The sequence below is a fragment of the Perna viridis genome, chromosome 4 (genome assembly GCF_037379345.1).
Source record: "Perna viridis isolate PV_CMFRI_1.1 ecotype Kerala chromosome 4, ASM3737934v1, whole genome shotgun sequence".
NCBI classification, from domain to species: domain Eukaryota; kingdom Metazoa; phylum Mollusca; class Bivalvia; order Mytilida; family Mytilidae; genus Perna; species Perna viridis.
In genome coordinates, this window is record NC_142448.1 from 19522255 (window position 1) to 19543836 (window position 21582).

At 34.1% G+C, this 21582-nt stretch overlaps 1 protein-coding gene across 2 annotated transcripts; it reads left to right on the plus strand.

Moving 5' to 3' along the window:
• The first annotated feature begins 14283 nt into the window (after positions 1–14283).
• On the plus strand, positions 14284–21574 carry LOC148619216 (carboxylesterase 5A-like). 2 transcript variants are annotated; one of them, XM_088578889.1, is made up of 3 exons: positions 14284–14346; positions 17654–19172; positions 20562–21574. In XM_088578889.1, the coding sequence occupies exons 2-3, from the start codon at positions 17668–17670 to the stop codon at positions 20830–20832; spliced, it is 1776 nt and encodes a 591-aa protein (XP_088435015.1). In that variant the 5' UTR covers positions 14284–14346; positions 17654–17667; the 3' UTR covers positions 20833–21574. The 2 variants fall into 2 exon arrangements, with proteins under 2 accessions (XP_088435015.1, XP_088435016.1); XM_088578890.1 differs by lacking the exon at positions 14284–14346 and adding an exon at positions 15899–16092.
• Positions 21575–21582: the final 8 nt, after the last annotated feature.

Genomic DNA, 21582 nt, shown 5'->3' on the forward strand with positions numbered 1-21582 from the left:
GTAGTATAAGATAATTTGCAGATGCTATCAGGCTTTATAAATATAAAGGCTCTGGCGACTACTATATCAATTCCGATTTTTGATCTAAATTGATAAAAAATACGGCTTATTTTTTTCCCAATGAGACAAATTTCCCCCGACAATGATGGTTTGTGATAAACATGGGCCGATGCTAGTAATATGTTGCTATGCAGAAGGAGTAGACTAGCAGCTGCTTATTACAGCATATCTTAAGTAATCGTAGAATAAGGGTCTTGGTATGTTTAACAATGTGTATTAATTTGAGGTATCAAATCTTGTTGAACGTCTTATATTTTTTTGCAATTGTAATTAAAACTCCGCTGAACTTGCAACAGAGGTGATAGGAACTTAGGTATGATAGTATTCCCTTCACACCTTTATGATTTAATGTAAGCAAGATTTTCGAAATACGTTCTTAAAATTGATGAATGAAATGTTTTCCCAAAGTAAGGTTTTGCGCTTCGGCAATCTGCCGGAAATCGTAATGTGAAGTATAAAAGAAAATCAATACCGGACGAAATCTGCAGGCTAAAAACCACTAATTCCACTTTCCATAGGCTTCTATGCTAATTTCACAATATTCAATGGCTTCTCTGGACTTTACCTTAACTTTAACCTGCAGAGGACTATATATCAGCATGATTCTACATATGTCAGCTCACAATCCTCAGAATGGCATGTGGGGTTAGCAGACTTGCAGTGCAGTACTGGTCACCGGAAGTGAAGGGTCTATAAATAGCTTGGGAAATCCCAGTGTTTTCACAAGATAGGGGTATATTTAAAAATCATTATGGAGATTAGGCTTCACATCATAAGAAGCAAAATGCACCTATAAAATGTACAGAAATGTTTTTCCTTTCAGAAACTGTTTAAATTTTTTAAATAAGATGAGAACTTTTTTCACAGCACTATGAGGAACAGGGGTAATTTCTGCGTAGGACTATTTTTGCGTACGTTCCGAATGCTCATTGGTTGAATTGGTGGTCTGTAACCTAAAGAGTCACTTTTTGTCTTAGAAAAAATAAATAACTATACAGGTATCTTCCTACACACATACTGAATGCATTTGCAAAGTTTCAGTGAAATGTGACAAGCACTTTTTTAAATATTTGATTTTTAAATATAGGGTAACCAAGTTGTGCGAGCAAAAAAGTGACAATATTCTACCATACTTAAATGCATTAAATATTTGCAAAGAACTTTTTCTGACTTTTCAAATAAAAAATATCAATCACAACTTGTTTTTTAACAATATTAATGAAGAAATAGATTTAAAAGTAATCATTTTCTGAGAAATTGGTCTATTTTTAAAAAATTATTTCTGACATGCCTCCCCCTTTTTCTTGATCACATGTCAAAAATCCTAAATCTTTAAATTTTCACAAAAGGTGATATATTTGGCTTTAAATTTGTAAATACAGTGTTTTCACATTAAAACATGACCAGTAAAGGGCACCTAAAGCAAAAAAAGGACTCAATAATGGATTTTCCATGTTGCCATAGGGGAATGTTGATATGGCCTTAACCGCAGTAATGAAAGTGAGTTTTTCCTCATTTCTAACCTAATTTTTGCTCAAATCTACACAAAACTTGATTTCAAGTGCTTATCACCACCATATTTAGGTAAATATAGCCCTCAAAGTTTAATATTTGATATTTTTACTAAATTTTCTACACTTTTTACAAGATAGGACATAAAAATCAGCCAAAAAGACCAATTTTCCATAATTTGGACCTATAACTTAAAAAATGCATATTTTGAAGGATTTTTGTAGTGTATTCCTCTCATGGCAAAGTTAACAAGATCTTCAAGTAGTTTAAAGCTATTTCAAGAAACTTTTCATTTTGCCATGGCTTCATCTTAAGGCTAAAAACCACTAATTCCACTTTCCATAAGCTTCTATGCTAATTTCACAATATTCAATGGCTTCTCTGGACTTTACCTTAACTTTAACCTGCAGAGGACTATATATCAGCATGATTCTACATATGTCAGCTCACAATCCTCAGAATGGCATGTGGGGTTAGCAGACTTGCAGTGCAGTACTGGTCACCGGAAGTGAAGGGTCTATAAATAGCATGGGAAATCCCAGTGTTTTCACAAGATAGGGGTATATTTAAAAATCATTATGGAGATTAGGCTTCACATCATAAGAAGCAAAATGCACCTATAAAATGTACAGAAATGTTTTTCCTTTCAGAAACTGTTTAAATTTTTTTAAATAAGATGAGAACTTTTTTCACAGCACTATGAGGAACAGGGGTAATTTCTGCGTAGGACTATTTTTGCGTACGTTCCGAATGCTCATTGGTTGAATTGGTGGTCTGTAACCTGCAACGGGAATAATCGGCATTACTAAATCATTTTACCGATATGACCGAGCTTAGTTTAACAAACCATTTGACATGAACTCCAATAAAAACGTGGACAGTGAGTAACAGTTCAAACACTTATTTGAAGTCTTGACTTAAATAGTCAGACTTCAATCTGAATTGCGAGTTTAATAGTGCTGATTGATTTTCAAGGGGGGGGGGGTTCGTCCGAATCCCTCGAACTCCCCTGGCTACGGGTATGCTGTGATTAAATAGTCAACTTTTGTCGGAAAAAGTTCTTGTTTACATTTTTGAAATTGTATACATATGATCTTTACATGTTATTTGTTTCCCAGTACCTACAATGAACGATTCCACTTAAATCACTTATCAATGTGTATTGGGGTCAATTAATCTTTCACCCCCTCCTCTAATTAATGCAAAAGAGTAGAAAACTTTACCACTTTTCAGTTAAAAAAGAATGATATTCAAAAACTACATTGATTTATCTTTCCATTGACATATGGTATAGCCATATACCCTCTAGGCCCATTAAAGTTCGAAAAATCCTTAGCCGTTCGCAGCACTATTACACTGTATATTTATTAAGGAATTGCATTATTGATAATTAGATAGGTATAAATTATATCTATTTTGTTTTAAAGATAATAATAGTTTGAATATAAATATCCAAGAAAATAGTAGTTTGAATCTTTTTATTCATTAAGATAGTAGTCTTTTGCAATTTTTAAGTCAAAAATATCTTTTAGGCACGTACAGATAGATAGGCAAACATATCTTTATTACACGCAATGTGTTTTCCTATATGGTACCATACAGTTTTAATGAAAACATTGTACACGTATTCATGAACACAATATAGGCATATTCTATATCAAAATATTCGAAATTAAATACTCCAAATGAATATGATGTTATTTTTTGTTGAATGTGCCAAATGCTTAAGCTAGCATTTCACAGTTTCATTTCGTTTCGCAATTTTGGCTAGGGATGAAAAAACTAAATAATTGAAAATTTATGGTTGCTATGGTGAACGTTCTGAAAACCTACCAATGACAAATGTTTTACTATGCTATTTATTTTCATTGTTGTAAGGAACTATTTTCAATGGCAGCCTGGCCAACATATGAAAAGGAAAATAAGTGAACACTCCATAGTTTTGTAACTTTGTCATATTAATTTGTTCAGTGTGGGTTTTCCTTTGTGTTATTCACTGGTAAAAAGCACGCATACATGTAAATATCAAAGGAAGTTAATAAAAAAGACGTTTCAATGCATGAACATATTAAAGACAAAAATACAAACACAAGAATAAATGTTACTATGGAAAACTCAAAGAAATCATGTAAAACTGCGTAAAATTGATGAAAACATATCCATTTTATGCTTGTAAATGACAGATTTCCAGCGAAAAATACGAACATTTTGTGTCTGATTTTATTGCTTTGGACAGTAAGCTTTTTAAATAATCACACTTCCTATGTACATCGCCGGTTAGATTTAAAGCAATTTTACCTCCAATTCAACCCACCAATTTGTACAGGGTGAAAATTCACTTACCTTCCTTTTCACATATTGGACAGGTAGCCATAGAAAATGAAAATAATTGTAACATAGCAAAACAATTTCTCTTCATGACTTCTTCAGAAAAAAAACAACAAATAAAATAATACAATAACCATAGCAACCACCAATTTTCAATTATTTAGTTTTCCATCCCTAGCCAAAATTACGAAACTAAAGAAATTGTGGAATGCTAGCTTAAGCTTTTGGCACTTTTTTTTTTTTAAAAACCTCAAATTCAGATAGAGTACTTAATTTCGAATATTATGATATGTAATGTGCCTATACAGTGTTCATAGATACGTGTACAATGTATTTATTAAAACTGTATAGTACCATCTGCATATCCATATAGGAATACACATGGCGTTTCATAATAAAAGATCTATATGTCAGTGTATCTTTACATGCCTGAAAGATATTTTTGAATTAACAAAATGTAAAAAGACTACTATCTTAATGAATAAAAAGTTTCAAACTACTATTTTCTTGTGAAAAAATGGATATTTATACCTAAATTATCTAATTATCAATGCTATTCCTCAACAAATATACAGTTTAAGGAAAACAATCTATAACTTATGGTCTAAGAGGGGATAATCTCACTTTATTCCAACTGCTTGTTTCCACTTGTCAGATTTTTTTATAATAGACCAAGTAAAATTTTGCTTTAAAAAATAATTTAGGTACAGTAGCACTCATTGTTGCAATCTCACAGTTACACGTCGTCATCAACGTTACCACGACGCATTCTTCAGTACTATTTCTCACTATTAAAACATGCTTCTAAAGAACCACTCAGAATAAGAAGTTAACACAGAAGAAGCACTTTTTTTCACAATCCAGAGAAATCCAGTAAAGGAATAAAAACTTGCAGCAAATAATTCAGAATCAAATATCACAGAAGCCTGTCCTACCTTGGATACTGATGAGATGGTGGAACCAACCATAAAATGGCCCAACAGGTTGTTATACCAGACAGTGGTTTCAGCAATGCAGGATCCAAATATAATTCAAATCAATAAAGAAAAGAAACAAGAACAGGACTTCTGTGCTGAAGAATATAGTGAGTCAGAGGAGAAAATAATTTGTAACTTCGCGCTACTATCTAAGTTAATATCAGCATGCTTTATGCATAAATGCAAAATTCCAATACTTATACATAACTATAACAAAGAGAATGGGACTGCAATTCTGTAATCCATAAAATGCAAACAAATATTTCTTTAGCATGAAGGACTTCAAGTCATATACAGAATGCTCAAAAGCAAGTCGCGGACCAGCCCTTGGATTATTATTACATGAAGGACTAGTTCTATCAACTAAAAAAACTAAGGGTGGTCCAAGTGACCTTACCTTGTTTACCTTGTCCCGAGGTCAGATATCTGGGTTTGACGCCCCTAAGACCCTTCTCAAATATCTTTTCGACTTTCGGTCCGTATATATAAAATATATGACAGACCATATTCTAAATGGGGACGAACAATACTTTTGTAGAGGTTGAGAAACATTCCCGTGTCCATATATGTGAAGCTTCTTTTAATCATCCCTATTCGCTGGTTTTCTTTCTTAGTTGATTCGTTAAAATGTTGCTGACATTTAAGCATTCCGTCAACAATGATTCTTAGGTTTTTTTCTTCCTTGCACTTGGATATTACCTCCCCTTTCATTGTGTACTCTATATTTGTTGGGTTAAATTTTAAAAGCCAGTCATTAGACCATTGCACCAGTCTATCAATATTCCTTTGTTAAGTTTGACCTTCTTCAGCATAGCAAAGTTAACTACTGCAAACAATTTGCGAAAAGTTTTGTTATATTTTTTACTTCCTCTGGTAGGTCATTTATATAAATGGAAAACAGGATCGGTCCCAAAACACTTCCTTGAGGTATACCGCTGGTGACTTGTGCCCATTCTGCGTGGCTTCCATGTAGGTCTACTATTTGTCTTCTGTTTGATAAAAACAATTTTTATCAACCCTAGTATATTTCCAGTGATACCATAATTTCTAACTTTTTTATGAGCTGCTTATGTGGCACTGTGTCAAATGCCTTTTGAAAATTGAAATAAATTGTATCCTTTGCATGTGAGCTGCTTAGTTTTTCTCTCCAGTTCTCAAGTACCTCTATTAATTGGGTAATGCAAGACCTGCCCTTCCTAAAGCCATGTTGATGGTCAGTAAAGAGATTATTACTCTCCAGGTGTCCATTATTTCGTCTCTCACAATTTTTTTCATGGTTTTACAGATTACAGAGGTCAAACTTACAGTTTGATACTTTAGATTTGGAGCCCTTTTTGTGGATAGGAGACACATTAGCCATTCTCCAACTTGTGGGTATTTTCATAGTTTCTAATGACTTGGCAAACATTACGTTTGTGCGTGTGTGTGTGTGTGGGGGGGGGGGGTTCTGCTAGACTCCTAGCTGTCTCTTTTAGAAATTTTTGATGTAATTGGCCAGTCTTGGAAATTTGGATTCTTTCAGTCTCTTTAGGTGTTCTTGCAATTTGTCCTTATTGAATATTATGCTACTGATTTTCTGGTCAGTTCTATTGGGGAATGGTGGAATAACTTTATCAGGATCTTTATTTGTTAATACACTTTTGAAGAAGTTGTTAAGAAGTTCTGCCTTCTCTTTGTCATTGTTATGTAGTTCTCCATTATCATCAACAATTCCTGGAATGTTTTCTTTCGTTTTTGTTTTAGATTGGGTAAATTTCTAAAAAAATCTTACTGTCGTCCTTCATTTTAGTTGCAATGGAATGCCCATAGTCATATTTTGCCCTTCTTATTAGGTTGTTTGATATTCATTCTCTTAGCGGATTCATATTTATCTTTATTTTGAGAATTTCTGGAATATCTATTTTTTTCCATAGTCTACGCTTTTTATTACTGTTTCTTTTTCTTTCTCGTTCATCCACGGTGTATCGAAGGATATCGGTCTAGATTTGTGCTCTGGTATGTTTTCTTTATAAGTATTTGATATTTTATTGGCAAAACTATTTTAAATTTTATCGATATTTCCACTTACCAGTTCTAAATCCTAGTTTGTATCTGCTAATTTGTTATTTATAGCATCATACTTGCCTTTGAAAAAAAACTTAGTTTATCTTTTTTTGTAAAAGTTTGGTAATCCCAAAGTTAAAATCAAATTGTAGTATTTCGTGGTCGCTGTTTCCTAAGGGAGCATTGTGTATTTGCATAATCATACCTTCTTCATTTGTGACTATAAGATCTAGAAGACAAGGTTGGTTATCTGATCTGAATCCGGTTGGTTCTCTTACATATTGATACAAGTGTGTGTCCATCACGGTTTCCATAAATTTAATGATTATTTGTTCTAGTCCCACATTAATTTTGTTATTTTTCAAGTCAATTTATTTAAAGTTGAAATCAACACATAGTTATAGTTAGTATTTGCTATTTTCGTCGTCTCCAGATTTGTCGAGAGTTGTTCAATACAATCTGGATTTAATGCGCTGGGGCATCGATTTACACATTCACAAAATATATGTAATTAATTATGTGGAAAGGACCTTTGTAAATTGGTATAATTTATGTCCAATCCAAATTGCCTGTAAATTTTAGGAATAAAATATGTTTAAACTAAACTATATATACATGTAATTAATAGCTTGATTCCAAATGTTCCAATTATTTCGACCTGTACGTATTCTACAAATTTGTTTAATCTAGTTTCTATTTGGTAGGCTTGCAACTCCTCTTTGGTATAAATAAGGCATACTCTTCCTGTAAACATGTTTTTTTGGTGACATGAACATGTCATATCCATTTATTTTCCACTAATTTGCATCTACATTTGAGTCAAATTTTTGGCATTGTCTCTGTGACACATATCATATCAAATCTTTTTGTTGTATTTAATGTATTTTATTATTAAAATCATCAACATTACTGTACATAATCTTTAAGTGCCCGTTATTTACAGTGTTGTTAAAACGTTAAAAAATTTTGCCTATGATTGGCTTGTACCTGGTATGGGACTTGTTAATTCTCTTGTTTGTCCCACACCAAATACACCAATAATAGTGTTGCTTCTTACACTTGATTCTGATAGGAGACCCCTATTGTTTAGGGTACGATGATGTCCTGTAATTGTGAGTATTGTCCATTTGTTATAACAGTCTCATTAATATAGACATTTGGTGTTGGCATTTCTTCTGCCATTGCATGCGTAAAGTAGTTAATTGTTTGTCTATGGTCATCTCATACATTAATTTTTAATCTATTTTAAGGGTCACCTTGGCCTTTTTTTAAGGCGACTAAATAGTGCTCAGAAACTGAGCCGGGGGCTAGGCGCTCTGCCCACAGAGCAACTGGGATGTGTGCCCCAGGTGGTGGAATGGGGTACCCCTGGCATGTTACATGCTGGGATTGTCAGGCTATATTACAGAAAACCTGACCGCAAACCATAGTGGTGCACCGTGTTGGGAAAGATGCCACGTTCCTCGCACGTTAAAGAACCCTGCTGTGGTATTAGATAGGAGTAGGAAATTTTGCGCTCCACCACAGGAGGCTAAATTGCCCGACCCTACCCATTCCTCCCTTTTAACTTGTGGCAATCAAAATTTGTCGACCTTATTGTCCTTGTGTCCCGTCCCTTTTTTAATTTCATCATGATTTCATGTTTATTTTGTCATCCCTTTCATGTTTATCGCCTGAATGTAGCTGAAATATTGCTGCTCGGGCGTTAAACCCCAACAATAAATCAATCAATCCTGCCCTTTTTTGTTTGAGGCTCTTTGTTGCACTGTCAGGTCTTTGGCAATAATTTCAGGGATACTTTTGAGTTTATTAGCATGGTCTTATATGTCTTTTTTTTTAACGCGCTAGAATTCTGAAACAGGGTTATGTTGCTACAAGATTGAAGTCATCACTACAGAAGTTTTATGGTCGTCATCATGAATTCGTGGATCGTTATTGTGTCCATCTGCACCATGAAAACGGATTTGTTCAACGTGTCATAGGTTTCCTTTTCTCTTTCGTCTACTCCGGACTTGACTTTTTATGAGCAACTCGGCGGGTGTTTCTAGAAAAGCAGAGGACTCTTACCCTACCTGTGCATCTGGTCCATGCTCCAATTTTTAGTGGAGTCTCAGTTGCTCATTTGCTTTGGTTACTTTGTATGTATCATTTTAAATACTTTGTTGTGTATGTTTGTTTTCCATGTCTGGTCTTTGTCCCTGGATTACATTCTGTTGATTACCGCTATAACCTTTGTTCCCTTGAATATTCTTTCCTTTGTCTCCTGTTGTTGGAAATCAGTTTAAACGGTCTCGAGCTTTTGCTTGTACTGTTACCCAGTCTAAAGTTTGTTTCAATATCAGGAAAATCAACGTTGAGGAATGTATAAAGAGCTGTAACCATTTTAATGGCATGGTCTTTATGCATTTGGCTTTGTTCGTTACAGCTTTCTGAAACATTGAAAAGAATTAGCTTCATACGTATTTTCTGGTCCTCAATTTTCCTTATTTCTTTTCTTACATCGTCTGGCAATGTGTTTTACTTACCCTTTTATTGTTTCTATGAGAGAAGGTTTCTTCTTGGACCTTTTCTTTAATAACGTTACCAATTGTACCCATTCTATATTCTATCGTGGCGAGTTTGGTGTTAGTTGTTTCTTCTATCGATTTAAGTTCCCGTTTCATACCTGTTAGATTAGGGAAATTTTGTTTGCAGCCATTGTAAGTCCACATCAAATTTTATGTTTGATCATCTTTAAGGGCCATAAACAATGCTATGGATACACTTGCACATTCTATACAGTAGCCACGCTCGCATTTACTGCGGGTAAGTTTGCCGTCCGTCCCATTTAGGTTTTGTCACATTATTTACAGTCTAGCCCTTATATTCGGCAAGAAGTTATTGGTGTGGGGCATTTATAAGGTACATCCTTTATATTAAATTTAATAATGTTTTTGACAAAACGCTTCTTTGTTTCACCTCGTTTCAACTGTACTACAAGGCTGTCCTTGTTTAATTTTCAATAAATTGTACTTTGTTGGTTATGAGACAAAGCTTCCTTTTCTTATTCTAGTCTGTTTTTCGAGCCCTGTTTGTTTTTTGTTTTGTTTACAAGGCTGTCATTGTTTTCCTTTTTAGTACTATATGTAGGATGAGTTGGAAGCAAAGCTTCTTCGCGCCACCTCTTTATTTATTAAAGAAATAAATATATGAGCCAATGCACAGTAAAAGTAATGCGTCTCCATCTGAACGTTGGCCTTATAATCCAATACCCACCTCGGTCATAAATATGACAACCTGTCAACATTATTTTTATTAAAGGATGCCCGCGAAATCAAGTAAACACAGTACTAATTTTACGAATTCGAACAAATTAAGTAATCGTTGTAAATTATCTACGACCATCTACCATGCATCAATGGTGTACAATTTTGTTCAAATTGCTTTAGTGGTTTAAGAGGAGTTGACCATTAACCTTTAGGGGGACTTGGCCGTGTAGAATTGTTTTTTTATGACAATTCTTATTTTTTGACTATTTCTTACCATATTATCTTTTCTCCAAAGTCAAGATTGAAATATTTTTAATAACCAAAGAAAAACTTACAGCCCCCCCCTCCAAAGTTCAATGGTGCGTCCCTAGGCAAAACTTCATATCCTCATGCAAATGCACATTCCTGGAAAATTTGGTCTAATCTAAGACTTAGAAGCTGTTGGTCCCAGGTTTAATTTGACCCAGGGGTATGGGAAGAGCTGATGTTTTAGGACGACGATGACGACACCAAAAAACGTAAAGAGAAGACTTTAAAAGTTGATATGGTCCGTTGAGAAAAAAAAACAAACTCCGTTAAAATACACTTGCAATAAACAATGTGATTGCTCCAAACATGCGTCAATGACTAATTTTTGCTCGATTAATTCAAGCTTAGCATCCTCTATCTCTAACACTGGTGCTATTAGCTGGTTATCCTAAGGCTTCGCCTAAGTTTTCACTCCATGGGCAATGGGCAGCAAGAGCGTAACCTTGATTTTTATTAAGAATTCTGCTTATGTGCACGTTATAGGGGTCTTCTTGGTCTGGTTTGAGGGAGTTAATGTTTTTTTCATTGTTGAAGACCATCATACAACATCAAGACGCAGAAGGGGCATAAAAGCCCTGTTCCTTGATATCGGTTATTTTCAATGTATCGTGTGAGTTTTTTCAAACGCACATTCAATCCGTAACCATCCTTTATATGTATGTACAAATATGTGATCAACCCATAAACTGGGACTTGTTAATTTTTTTAATAATTGAATCGGCGAGAAACGTCGAAAGGTGACTTTCTAGCATTTTGTCTTATTATTCTGCGAAATTTCCTGTAAGTTATCAAAGATAACTTAAAAAAATTCATCAATCGAACGAAGTTAATGTATCAAATGGAAAACGCCGGACAGACAGACGGACACTCAACTGAATTTTTATTTTTAGCCATTATTCACACTTTATCCGAACTGTGTATTTTGCTCGAGCAGAACTTTTTATCATTCAATGTAATAAAAGAAAGACAACTACATGTATACTATAAGCTCTTCAGATTTGGTACTACATTTTTAAGTCATTCCAAATGTGTGAAAATGTCATTGCCTGTTTGGTGTTAATTGAACACACGTATGTCCTTTCTTTTATTGTATGATAGATAAAGCTTTCGGCCATATAAAGATAATTGGACTTCCTCTGCATGTTTTCTAATAAAACATTGAATTTTATCTCGCTTTTTCGGCCGAGCTGAAAAAGTAGTTTACGAACTTGGTCTTATCTTGTAGGTTTTTGTCTTATCTCCAATGCTTCATCAATGGTAGGTGCCTACTCTCCTGTCAGCAAGTCGTCAATTAAATCTGCATGTTCTAGGTCAATATCTTTTATCAACAAGTCAAGGTTTTCTTGCAATACTTCTCTATGTATTGACAATTCATCTAGTTCATTTAAATTCTTTTCTCCCTTGTCTGAAAAACAAAGAAAGAGTTTTTTCAGTGTTTGGAAAAGCTTCACTCATTCTTTAATAATTAATTATGTATTCACCCTACAATTTGTTTATCATAGATTTTATCGTATCAGATAAGAATGTTTTATTTTTTTTATTTTAGCCACTTTCAATCACCAAATTGTTCCCTGACATTTTTTTCTCGATTCCAATATTATGACATTATTCTCCTTGCTGTGAACTGTTGAGATTAAATGACAATTTCCTCTGGAATCAACATTTAAACAGTAAATAAGTATTGATCTGGACAAAATAATGTCAACTTGAACGTACTTGTCTGCTTTTATATTTGAAGCTGTATATATGCTAAGTAAATATATTTCCATAAAAAAGTACACATTTATATAGTAAACACTATCCCCTGGTCTTCGTTTATTGTGTTGTGTGATTTAATATTTATTTATCTGGCTTAAAGAAATGGATAAAGAAAATTTTACATCTGATTTATTTTAGATTTTAGGAAAGCGTTCGATATTGTTAGTCATGATCATGAGATTTTATTATCAAAACTTAAACTTTACAAATGTGATGATCACTGTCTTAAATGGTTCGGACGATAACAAAAAGTAAAACATGGAACCGAAGAATCAAATTTTAAATCTGTCAGATCAAGAGTTCCACATGGTTCCATATTAGGACCTTTTTTTTATTTATAAATGATCTACCTCTTGTGTTTGAAAGTACTTGCTCTGCTCTATATGCAGATGATACAACTCTTTATAAGTCTGCATCATCCGTTAATACCTTAAATGACGAGACAATTTTTTAAAATGTTGTTCAGTGGTGTTAAGAAAATGATATGGTATTTGATACAGATAAAACTAAAGCTATGTTAATTGGTTCTAGTGAAAGATTGCCTATAAGTAAAATTAACAAACAAAAATTCAAATTGATGAGGAGAGTTTTATCAGTATTGTTGAAATACAGAAGTTGCTAGGTATCGAAAATGATAGGTCTCTAACATGGGAAGTTCAAATCATAAACTTTTTACTAAATTGTATCATTGTTGGCAGACTATGCTTACTGAATCTTCTCAAGTTATACTTACCCATGGAATATTTATAACTTTATTATAACAGTTATATACTAACGACGGTGGATTACTGTTGCAATGTATGTGGCACTGCCTCCAAAACTCATCTAGATGAATTATATAAATTACAAAAGAGAGCAGCAAGAATAATTTTTAAAATAAATATGGATACCCCATCAAGATTAATATTAAAAAATTAGAATGGTTGACTATATATAACAGAATTAAATATTTCAATGCGATCATGATGTATAGGTATATGAATGATTCAGCACCTGAATATTTGTCTGATTTTTTTTCCAAAATGCTCTTCCATGAATACATACACATTAAGATCAACGACATCAAGTAATCTTTAAATAAATAGACCAAATTCAAATTTTGGAAAAAGAACATTTCAATATACTGGAACAATCTTGTGGAACTCCCTTCCATTAGAATTAAAACAGTCAAAGTTATTGAAAATTTTAAGAAAAAATGTAATGCCTACCTACTAAATCAACAAGAAAATGAAGGTACTTAATCAGTTCAAGCAAAACGATTAGTGGCATAGATCAATTATATTAGGTTTTGCCCATGCTACTCCTTTTCATGTTTGTTCATGCCTCTCCTTTTCATGCGTATTCATGCCTCTCCTTTTCATGCGTATTCATGCCACTCCTTCATTTGCTTGTTCATGCCACTCCTTTCCTTGTTTTTTCATCCTTCTCCTTTCCATGTTTGTTCACATCTCTTCTTTCCTTACTTGTTCATATCTCTCCTGTCCTTGCTTGTCCATGCTTCTTCTCTCCTTGCTTGTTCGTACATCTCTTTTCCTTGCTTGTTCATGTATCTATGCGATGTGTCTATGCGAGTTCTTGCATGTCGTCTATTTGAAATGTTGTTCCGTAGGAACTTCAATTTAGACTATGTGTACATTTTCTGTCTTTTTCTTGACTAGTGGTTGATTGTCTCAGGTTTAAATTGTGTGTTCTATTATTTCGTCATCTTAGTTATCAATCTTACACCTTTAATCTCAATCTTACGGCATAATAAAGTATTGATCTAATGGATAAATAACCATTAAGCACTCAAGGGCTAAAGGGAAACGTACAATGTACTTTGTGTTATGTTTGTTCTTTAGAGCATGATATTCGTCTAAATTTAGTTCTGCTCTTGTTGTTTCTTTTTCAGTATTGAAGACTCTTTTTATTAATTTATTTATTTATATTTTTTTTCCATAGTGAATGTTTTATATTTAGAACAGTTGTTGACTTGTTAAATTTCATTGAAATTTTTAGTTAAGTATATTGGTCAACAATTAAAATTTGAAATGTAAATATTTCTATAGACCAAGATTTAAAAGGTAGGTAGCATCTGTATAGTGTAGATCGGTCAATTTTTTACCAACCAGGTAAGAATATTCTGTAGTTCAATTATATTACATTAAAACATGTTCTTTTAGTTGAGACTTTACCATATTTTGCCTCTGGTAGAAAGTGTGTCGAATAACTTCTTATTACAGTGTATTTTAAAACTAACACGTTTAATTTGGTGTAACAGAAAATGCATTCATAGGGTCACTTATTAGAACTTCGGTATACATGTGTTATCATTACGTAGTGATTTTCATATTTGCTTAGTTATAGCTCAAAGGCTAATCATATGTGTCTGAGCCCAGGCAGAAGCCAAATATGTCAAGCCTAGGAACTTAAAAATAACTGTTATGATACCTTTATTAATTAATTTCATGTTGTATCTATTATCTCCATAGCCTAAACTGCTTAAGTCATTTTGAAAAAAAGGTAAACCATTATACTGTACTTTTGTTCGTCATGAAGATTTTTATAAATTCCCAAGTCAACCTTAAAGTCTACAAATTACATGCAGCTCATAAAAGGTGAGATGAAAGAACATTTGCATGAGAATGTGTCGTAACATCATGAAAAGATACAAAGTTTTTGTTGATCTGACCTTTCTCCTCTTTGAATTTAACCAAATTGCATCTAGTATGTTCTTAACTAACACATTTACAAAAATTTTCATGAATATTGTGTAGTTTTTATCATGGGTTTACGTTTCCACAAATCTTCTGCAACTTTACTCCCGTAAAGGTATTAATTTAATGTGGATCCTGAAAAATTCGAAAGATTAATTCAAGATTATTATCTGAATACAAAAGTATTAAAAAAAACTTAGATTTTTCAATTTTTTATACTTCTTTCCCCCAATACTCAGTTAAAATCCCGACTCATAACCATTATACATCGTTGTTACTCTAAAAAGAAAACAAGAGGCTCCCAGGAGCCTGAATCGCTCACCTGGTTAATGTTGCCTTTCAAGGGCACTGAATTCAACAAGAAATTTTGACTCAGGAAGACTTTGGTAGGATTTATCATCAGGATCATTTCAGCAATAGAAAGTTTCTTTCTATCTATTATAGTTTTCAAAATATTGGCTGAAAACAGTAAAAATATATATCATTTTACCCTTTCAAGGGAATACCTCTTACAAGGAGTTGTCTGACAAATTTTATCCCTGATGACTTTTGTAGTCCTAATAATAAGGATCATTTCAGCTATTGAAAGAATTTGGCTAAACCTAACGGTTTTGGCGATATATGCGAAAAACTACTGTCTTACCACTATGTTCTGTTTTTTGGACAGATCAATAATATCTCGATCAGGATACCCCAAGGAACATTAATATCAAGTTTGGTTTCAATTGGTCAAGTAGTGTCAGAGGAGAAGATTTTTGAAAGAAATAACGTTGAAAATAACAAAATACAATGAAAAAGGACAATAACTCCAACATGGCTTTAAGGATTAAAACGAAAATTTGACCGCAGAGAGATCTCATCATGCTGAACACTTTTACCTATGTCAGAAATTAGCTTAACCTAACGGTTTTGTAGATATATGCGAAAAACTACTGTCTGACCTCTATGTTCTTTTGTTAGTAACGGTGGCCATGTTTTTCAAGGGATAAAAAAAAACACATCAGTCCTATGCAGGATACCCCAATAACATTTATATTAAGTCTGGTTCAAACTGGTCAAGTAGTTTAAGAGGAGCAGAATTTTGAAAAATTGTTAACGACGACGGACGTCGACGACGATGGACGCCAAGTGATGGCAATACCTCACATGGCTTTCGACCAGGTGAGCTAACAAAACGGTACACTTAGATACATATATGTAGTTCTTGGTAGAGATTCTTCCTACTTTGTACAAAATAATTCAAAATCGTCTTCAAAATAGAGCGAAAAAGATATTTTCAAAATGCTGAAGTATTTGATCGATAACATATTTGTCCAGTGTGTTGGACGCGTTTTTCTACACACGGTCGGCATTCCAATGGGAATAAATTTGTGCTCCTCTACTTGCTGACTTATTCCTTCACTCTTATGATGCAGACTTTATAGCTGATCTGATAAAAAAGAAGGAACATCGTTTAGCTAGAACCATTAAGCTCAGTTTCCGCAATATACTATATTACGTATTATCGTTAAATCATCTTAGTTTAGGGGATTCGATACATCGCATCTACCCAAAAAGAAATTGAGATAAAGGATACTACAGACACTGTGAAGTCATTCATATCTTGACCTATACTTAAAGATTGATTGTAAAAGAAAACTATTGACCAAACTATACGACAAACTCAATGACTTTTCATTCTGCATTGTCAACTTTCCTGTCTTCTGTGGCATCATCCCTTCAGCAACTGCGTATGGAGTTTTCATATTAAAACTCATACGTTATGCCAGAACTTGCCATAACTATGCAGGTTTTTGTATCGCCTTAGACTTCTTACAATTAGGGTTCTGGAAGAGGGTTATTTTTCCTACAAGACTGAAGTAATCACTACGTAAGTTTTATGGTCATCACCAAGAACTTGTGAATCGTTACGGTGTATCCATCTGCACCATGAAAACTTATTAAACGTGTCGAAGTTTCCCTTTCCTCTTTCGTCTATATATTTCGGACTTGACTTTTTTTTATAAGCAACCAACTCGACAGGTATGTTTCTAGAAAAGCAGAGGACGCTTACCTACTGATACACCTGGTCCATGCTCCTAATTTTCAGTGATGTCCAAATGTCTCAAATTTACTTTTGTTACTTTGATATATCATTTTGGTTATTTTATGTTCTTCGTTGTGTGTGTGTTTTCCATGCCTGGTCTTTATCACAGGGTTACATATCTTTGATTTCCACTAGAATATTGGCTCCCTTGATTACTATTTCAATAATTCGCGTAAGGCAAAGTCTCGAAAATTCCGAACGTTTCACATTGTGTTGTGAACGACACTGGTTTTCCGATTTAGGCCGAGTTAACGATTTTATATCGTAAGGGCAGTTTAGGCTTATTATGGTGTTGATTAATAATACGTGAAATTAATATGCTGTGTTTCAGTATATTGGCCCCGTTTAGGTGCAAGTCATGTTCTACATATTGGACCGAGACGGAGCCGAAGGGATACACAGCTGACTGGGGATCTTCAACCCGATAAATAAAAATCATCACGTAGTTAAACAATATGATTGTAATTACATTGTAATGGGTACAATATGTCTCTCGTTTAACTATCGTCTTACCCGTCTTTGCCTGGGTTCATCCGTATTGTGGTGACTACACATTTCGTGTAGTACTTACCATTTGGCACATATACCAGGAAATAAATAAGAAATTAATGAATAATAGTCTTTTTTATTTCAAAGGACAACAGTACAAAATGGTTACACCTACTTACATCTCCATACCATTACTAGCTTTATTTGTGATTGGTTTAGTTGACGCCGATGACGTCACTTATATTACACCACTAGGTCCTCTTATAGGAGTAAGACGACAAGTACCACTACTAAATAAACCTGTTTATGAATTCAAAAACATTCCATATGCTAAACCCCCCGTCGGCAATCTAAGGTTTGAGAAGCCTGAGCGCTACAGAAAATGGCAAGGGACCCTAGATGCCAGACAGTTTGGACCATCGTGCCATCAGAGTATAGACAAAGCCACTCTAGAGATTTTACAGAACAAAGAGGTCTCCGAAGACTGTTTGCAACTAAATATTTATGTACCATATTCTCTATCGACCGAAAGTAACAAATCTGTCATGGTTTGGATCCATGGTGGCGGTTACCAGACAGGACAAGCACAGATATATGACGGCGCCTACATTGCCGTCGTTGGTGACGTTATCATAGTAACAATCAATTACCGTCTGAATGCTTTAGGCTTCTTTCAGACGCGAAATTTCAAAGGAAATTATGGTTTATGGGACCAAATAATGGCACTTCAATGGGTCAAAGACGAAATAGGGGCATTTGGTGGTAATAGTGAATCTGTTACTATTTTTGGAGAATCTGCTGGTGGCTTTAGCGTTGGATTGCTTTCATTAATTCCGAGTAATCGAGGATTGTTTCAGAGATCGATTTTACAAAGTGGGACAGCCCTTAGCCCATTTGCAGTTGGCTACCTAAGTAGTGTAGTTTCAACTTCGATATCACAAGTGATAAATTGTACGTTTACAGATTCATATCAATATGAAAAATGCATGAAAGATGCAGATCCAAGCACGATATCCTTGGCATCAATGGGCATGTTTACGACCAGCTCCTTTGAGATTGCCATTGGCCCTGTTGTTGATAATGAACTCTTGACGGGCGACCCACGTGATCTACTGTCTAACCCGAACTCTAAAGCTGTGCAGTTTTACAAATCCCTGGATGTGATTGTAGGAATAGTTGACGGAGAGGCATCTTTACTCGTAGATATACTTTTATACTTCGGAACTGCTCTTGGATATAACTTCAACATATCAGATTCTCTCCCAAAAGACATTCTGTGCAGTGTATTAATACCGGATCTCATTGATAAGCGTTATAACAATAATACAAAAATATCTACTTCTATGTGTAATAAATATTGGCAGGGAGCAACAAAAAACGAGAGGAGTAATAGTGCTTTGAACATTTTTCTTGACATAGGTTTCCATCTACCTGCTGTTCAGTCACTTCGGTACCATGCTTCAAGCAACAGGAAACACTTTCATTACCTTTTTTCAAGAGCAAGCCAGTATCCAATATTTGGACAATCATCAGCGGCAAAATGGTTCACTAAATCTATGCATGGCACCGAGATCTTGTTCGAATTCCCGTTTATTAATCTGACAGCAGAAGACCAATCACTAGCCATTAACTTAATGACGTACTGGACCAACTTTGCCAAAACTGGGTAAGTCATAGTAGTCAACATGTACAAATCAGCAGTATTAGGTATTTCGGTCGCGAAATAGTTTTAGTTCTGAACTGTTTGATAAATAAGAAATCGACAGGTACAGCGACAAACCTGGTAAACGTAGATATACTTCCATTTGAATATATAGATTTTTATACAAAATTTATGTTTAAAATGGGAGTTCACCTGGAGATAAGACAATATATGAAAACGGGAGATTTTCATTCCTCCCGCCGAAAAGTTCACGTTTGCAGCCACATTTTGTGTGTATTTAAGCGGTAAGTTGTTAAAAAATCTGATATTTTTCGTTTCAAATTAACGTAGTCCCAATACGAATGAAAATTTCGAAAAATTAAACAACTCGGTAATTTCTCCTGTTCTCTTCACATGTAGTTTTTAGATTTAACAGTATCAGTAACATAACAAATCGCTCAGTGAAAGAAATAAATTGATAGCTTTTCTAATTAAAAATAGAATATATAATTTAAGCATTGACATTTTGTTTTAGCGAAGATTGAACAAGTAGCCGTCGGCAGAAAACTTGCTCGGCGGCCCGAAATTATATCATCATTACTGTTCATAAAACAAAGTTAGATATTAGTAACCGCTTCTAAAATTTTCGTTACTTTATATGTTAAAATAAGCATTTTCAAAATTTTAAGAAGAGATCCCAGGGTAACCATTCGACGCGGAAAAAATAAGTAAGACCTTATCAAGTTTGGTAACTTGGTTTGTGGGAAACACCTCAGTAACCTCGGTTAATCTCAGTAACCTCAGATTGAACAGACAAAACGTGGTAACTTATCAAAAATCACTATATGGTCGCTTACTTACGAATACAGAACCCGACCATCGCCATTACACGAGGAAGTTTTGCTTTCCATAAGTTACCGTTTATATGCTATGTTGAATATCCACAGCATGCTTCTTTCCATAGAAACGAGATAGAAAAGGAGTATTGGAAAATTGTCAGATCTGTCTTTCCATCATGAATCATGTGGTGTACTCACAGTGGCGAATTCAGAATGGTTTCGAGGCTTGGATAATCCATTCTGTTGGCAAAAATGAGCAAATAAGATTCTGGAACCCCGCCCCCCTCCTCCCGCTTTTTAAAACTGCCTTTGACTCATACTCAATTGATTAAATATGTAAATGGAAAGTAAAATTCATTAATTGTGCACTGGTTCTGAGAATATTTAACTGAAAGACACGGCCTGCAGCAAATTGCAAGGTCTTATGAAATCAAACTAATATTATTTACTTTTTTCCTCACAAGAAAGGGGGTATATATCGGTTACCTTAAATGAACAACTCTTTAGATTTGCATTCATTGATGGTTTCCGTGTATTGATGTTAGGAAGTTATGAAGTTTATTTCTGTTTCCAGAAATGTAAATGGACCAGGGTTGCCACTGTGGAACGAGTATGATTTAACCCATGGACATTACATTAACTTAGATGTCAATATCACAACTGGTGAACATCTGTATAAAGACCGTATCGATTTCTGGTTATCAGAAATTCCTAAGATAATCAACCCACCTCGCCAACCTACCCCCGCAACTACGATCAACCCCACTGGATCCGCACCTCGTTTTGCTTTCTACGACACAAACATATTTATTATAGTTTTTGTTATGTTTGTAAAACAACTGTAATCTTCGTACATTCGTCTTCTGACAGCATACCTATATCTATAAAATGTATATGCCACATGTACATTACCTAAAGAGTTAAAATCAATGATTTACTGTTATGCTCTGGATAGTAATGACATTAATTTGATACAAAAGAAAAAAACACAGAGCGAAAAAAAAATAACAAGATTTATTGATGTTTGTATTGTGAAGAATTTAAACTTAGAAATTCAAATTTCTTTTTGTAGTTTCTTGATTCGAAAGTTCTATAATATGAAAAAAGTTTAGTTAGGTCGTGAAATAAAGCAATCTATAGACTGCAAGTCTTTGTTGGTTGGCTTATGATTATAAATATGCAGATTTTATATTGTCATAATGTTTACTGTACATATGTAGTTGTATTTACACAGTTTTTATTTGTGTTGAAATTAAAATTACGTATACACATACTACTAACTTACTACTAATATCTGTAACAAGGTGCGTTTTTTTTAATCAAAACACACGTAGCACTTATTTATATAGTTTGTTAATTCTGTAAATTTGTTATTGCACTTTAAAACAGTTTTGAAACATGTAAACCAAACACACGTTATATTCATATACAAACTGAAAGTTGAACATTCTTCGATTGTACTTATGTTGTGCTTTAATCAGGAAAAAAAATATCAGCACCTTGTAAAAGTTAAAAAATGTAACGATATTAACGCACTATTTCACATAGGTGTCTGAGTTTATCTATTAGTCAAATCACTTGACATCTCTTAACAA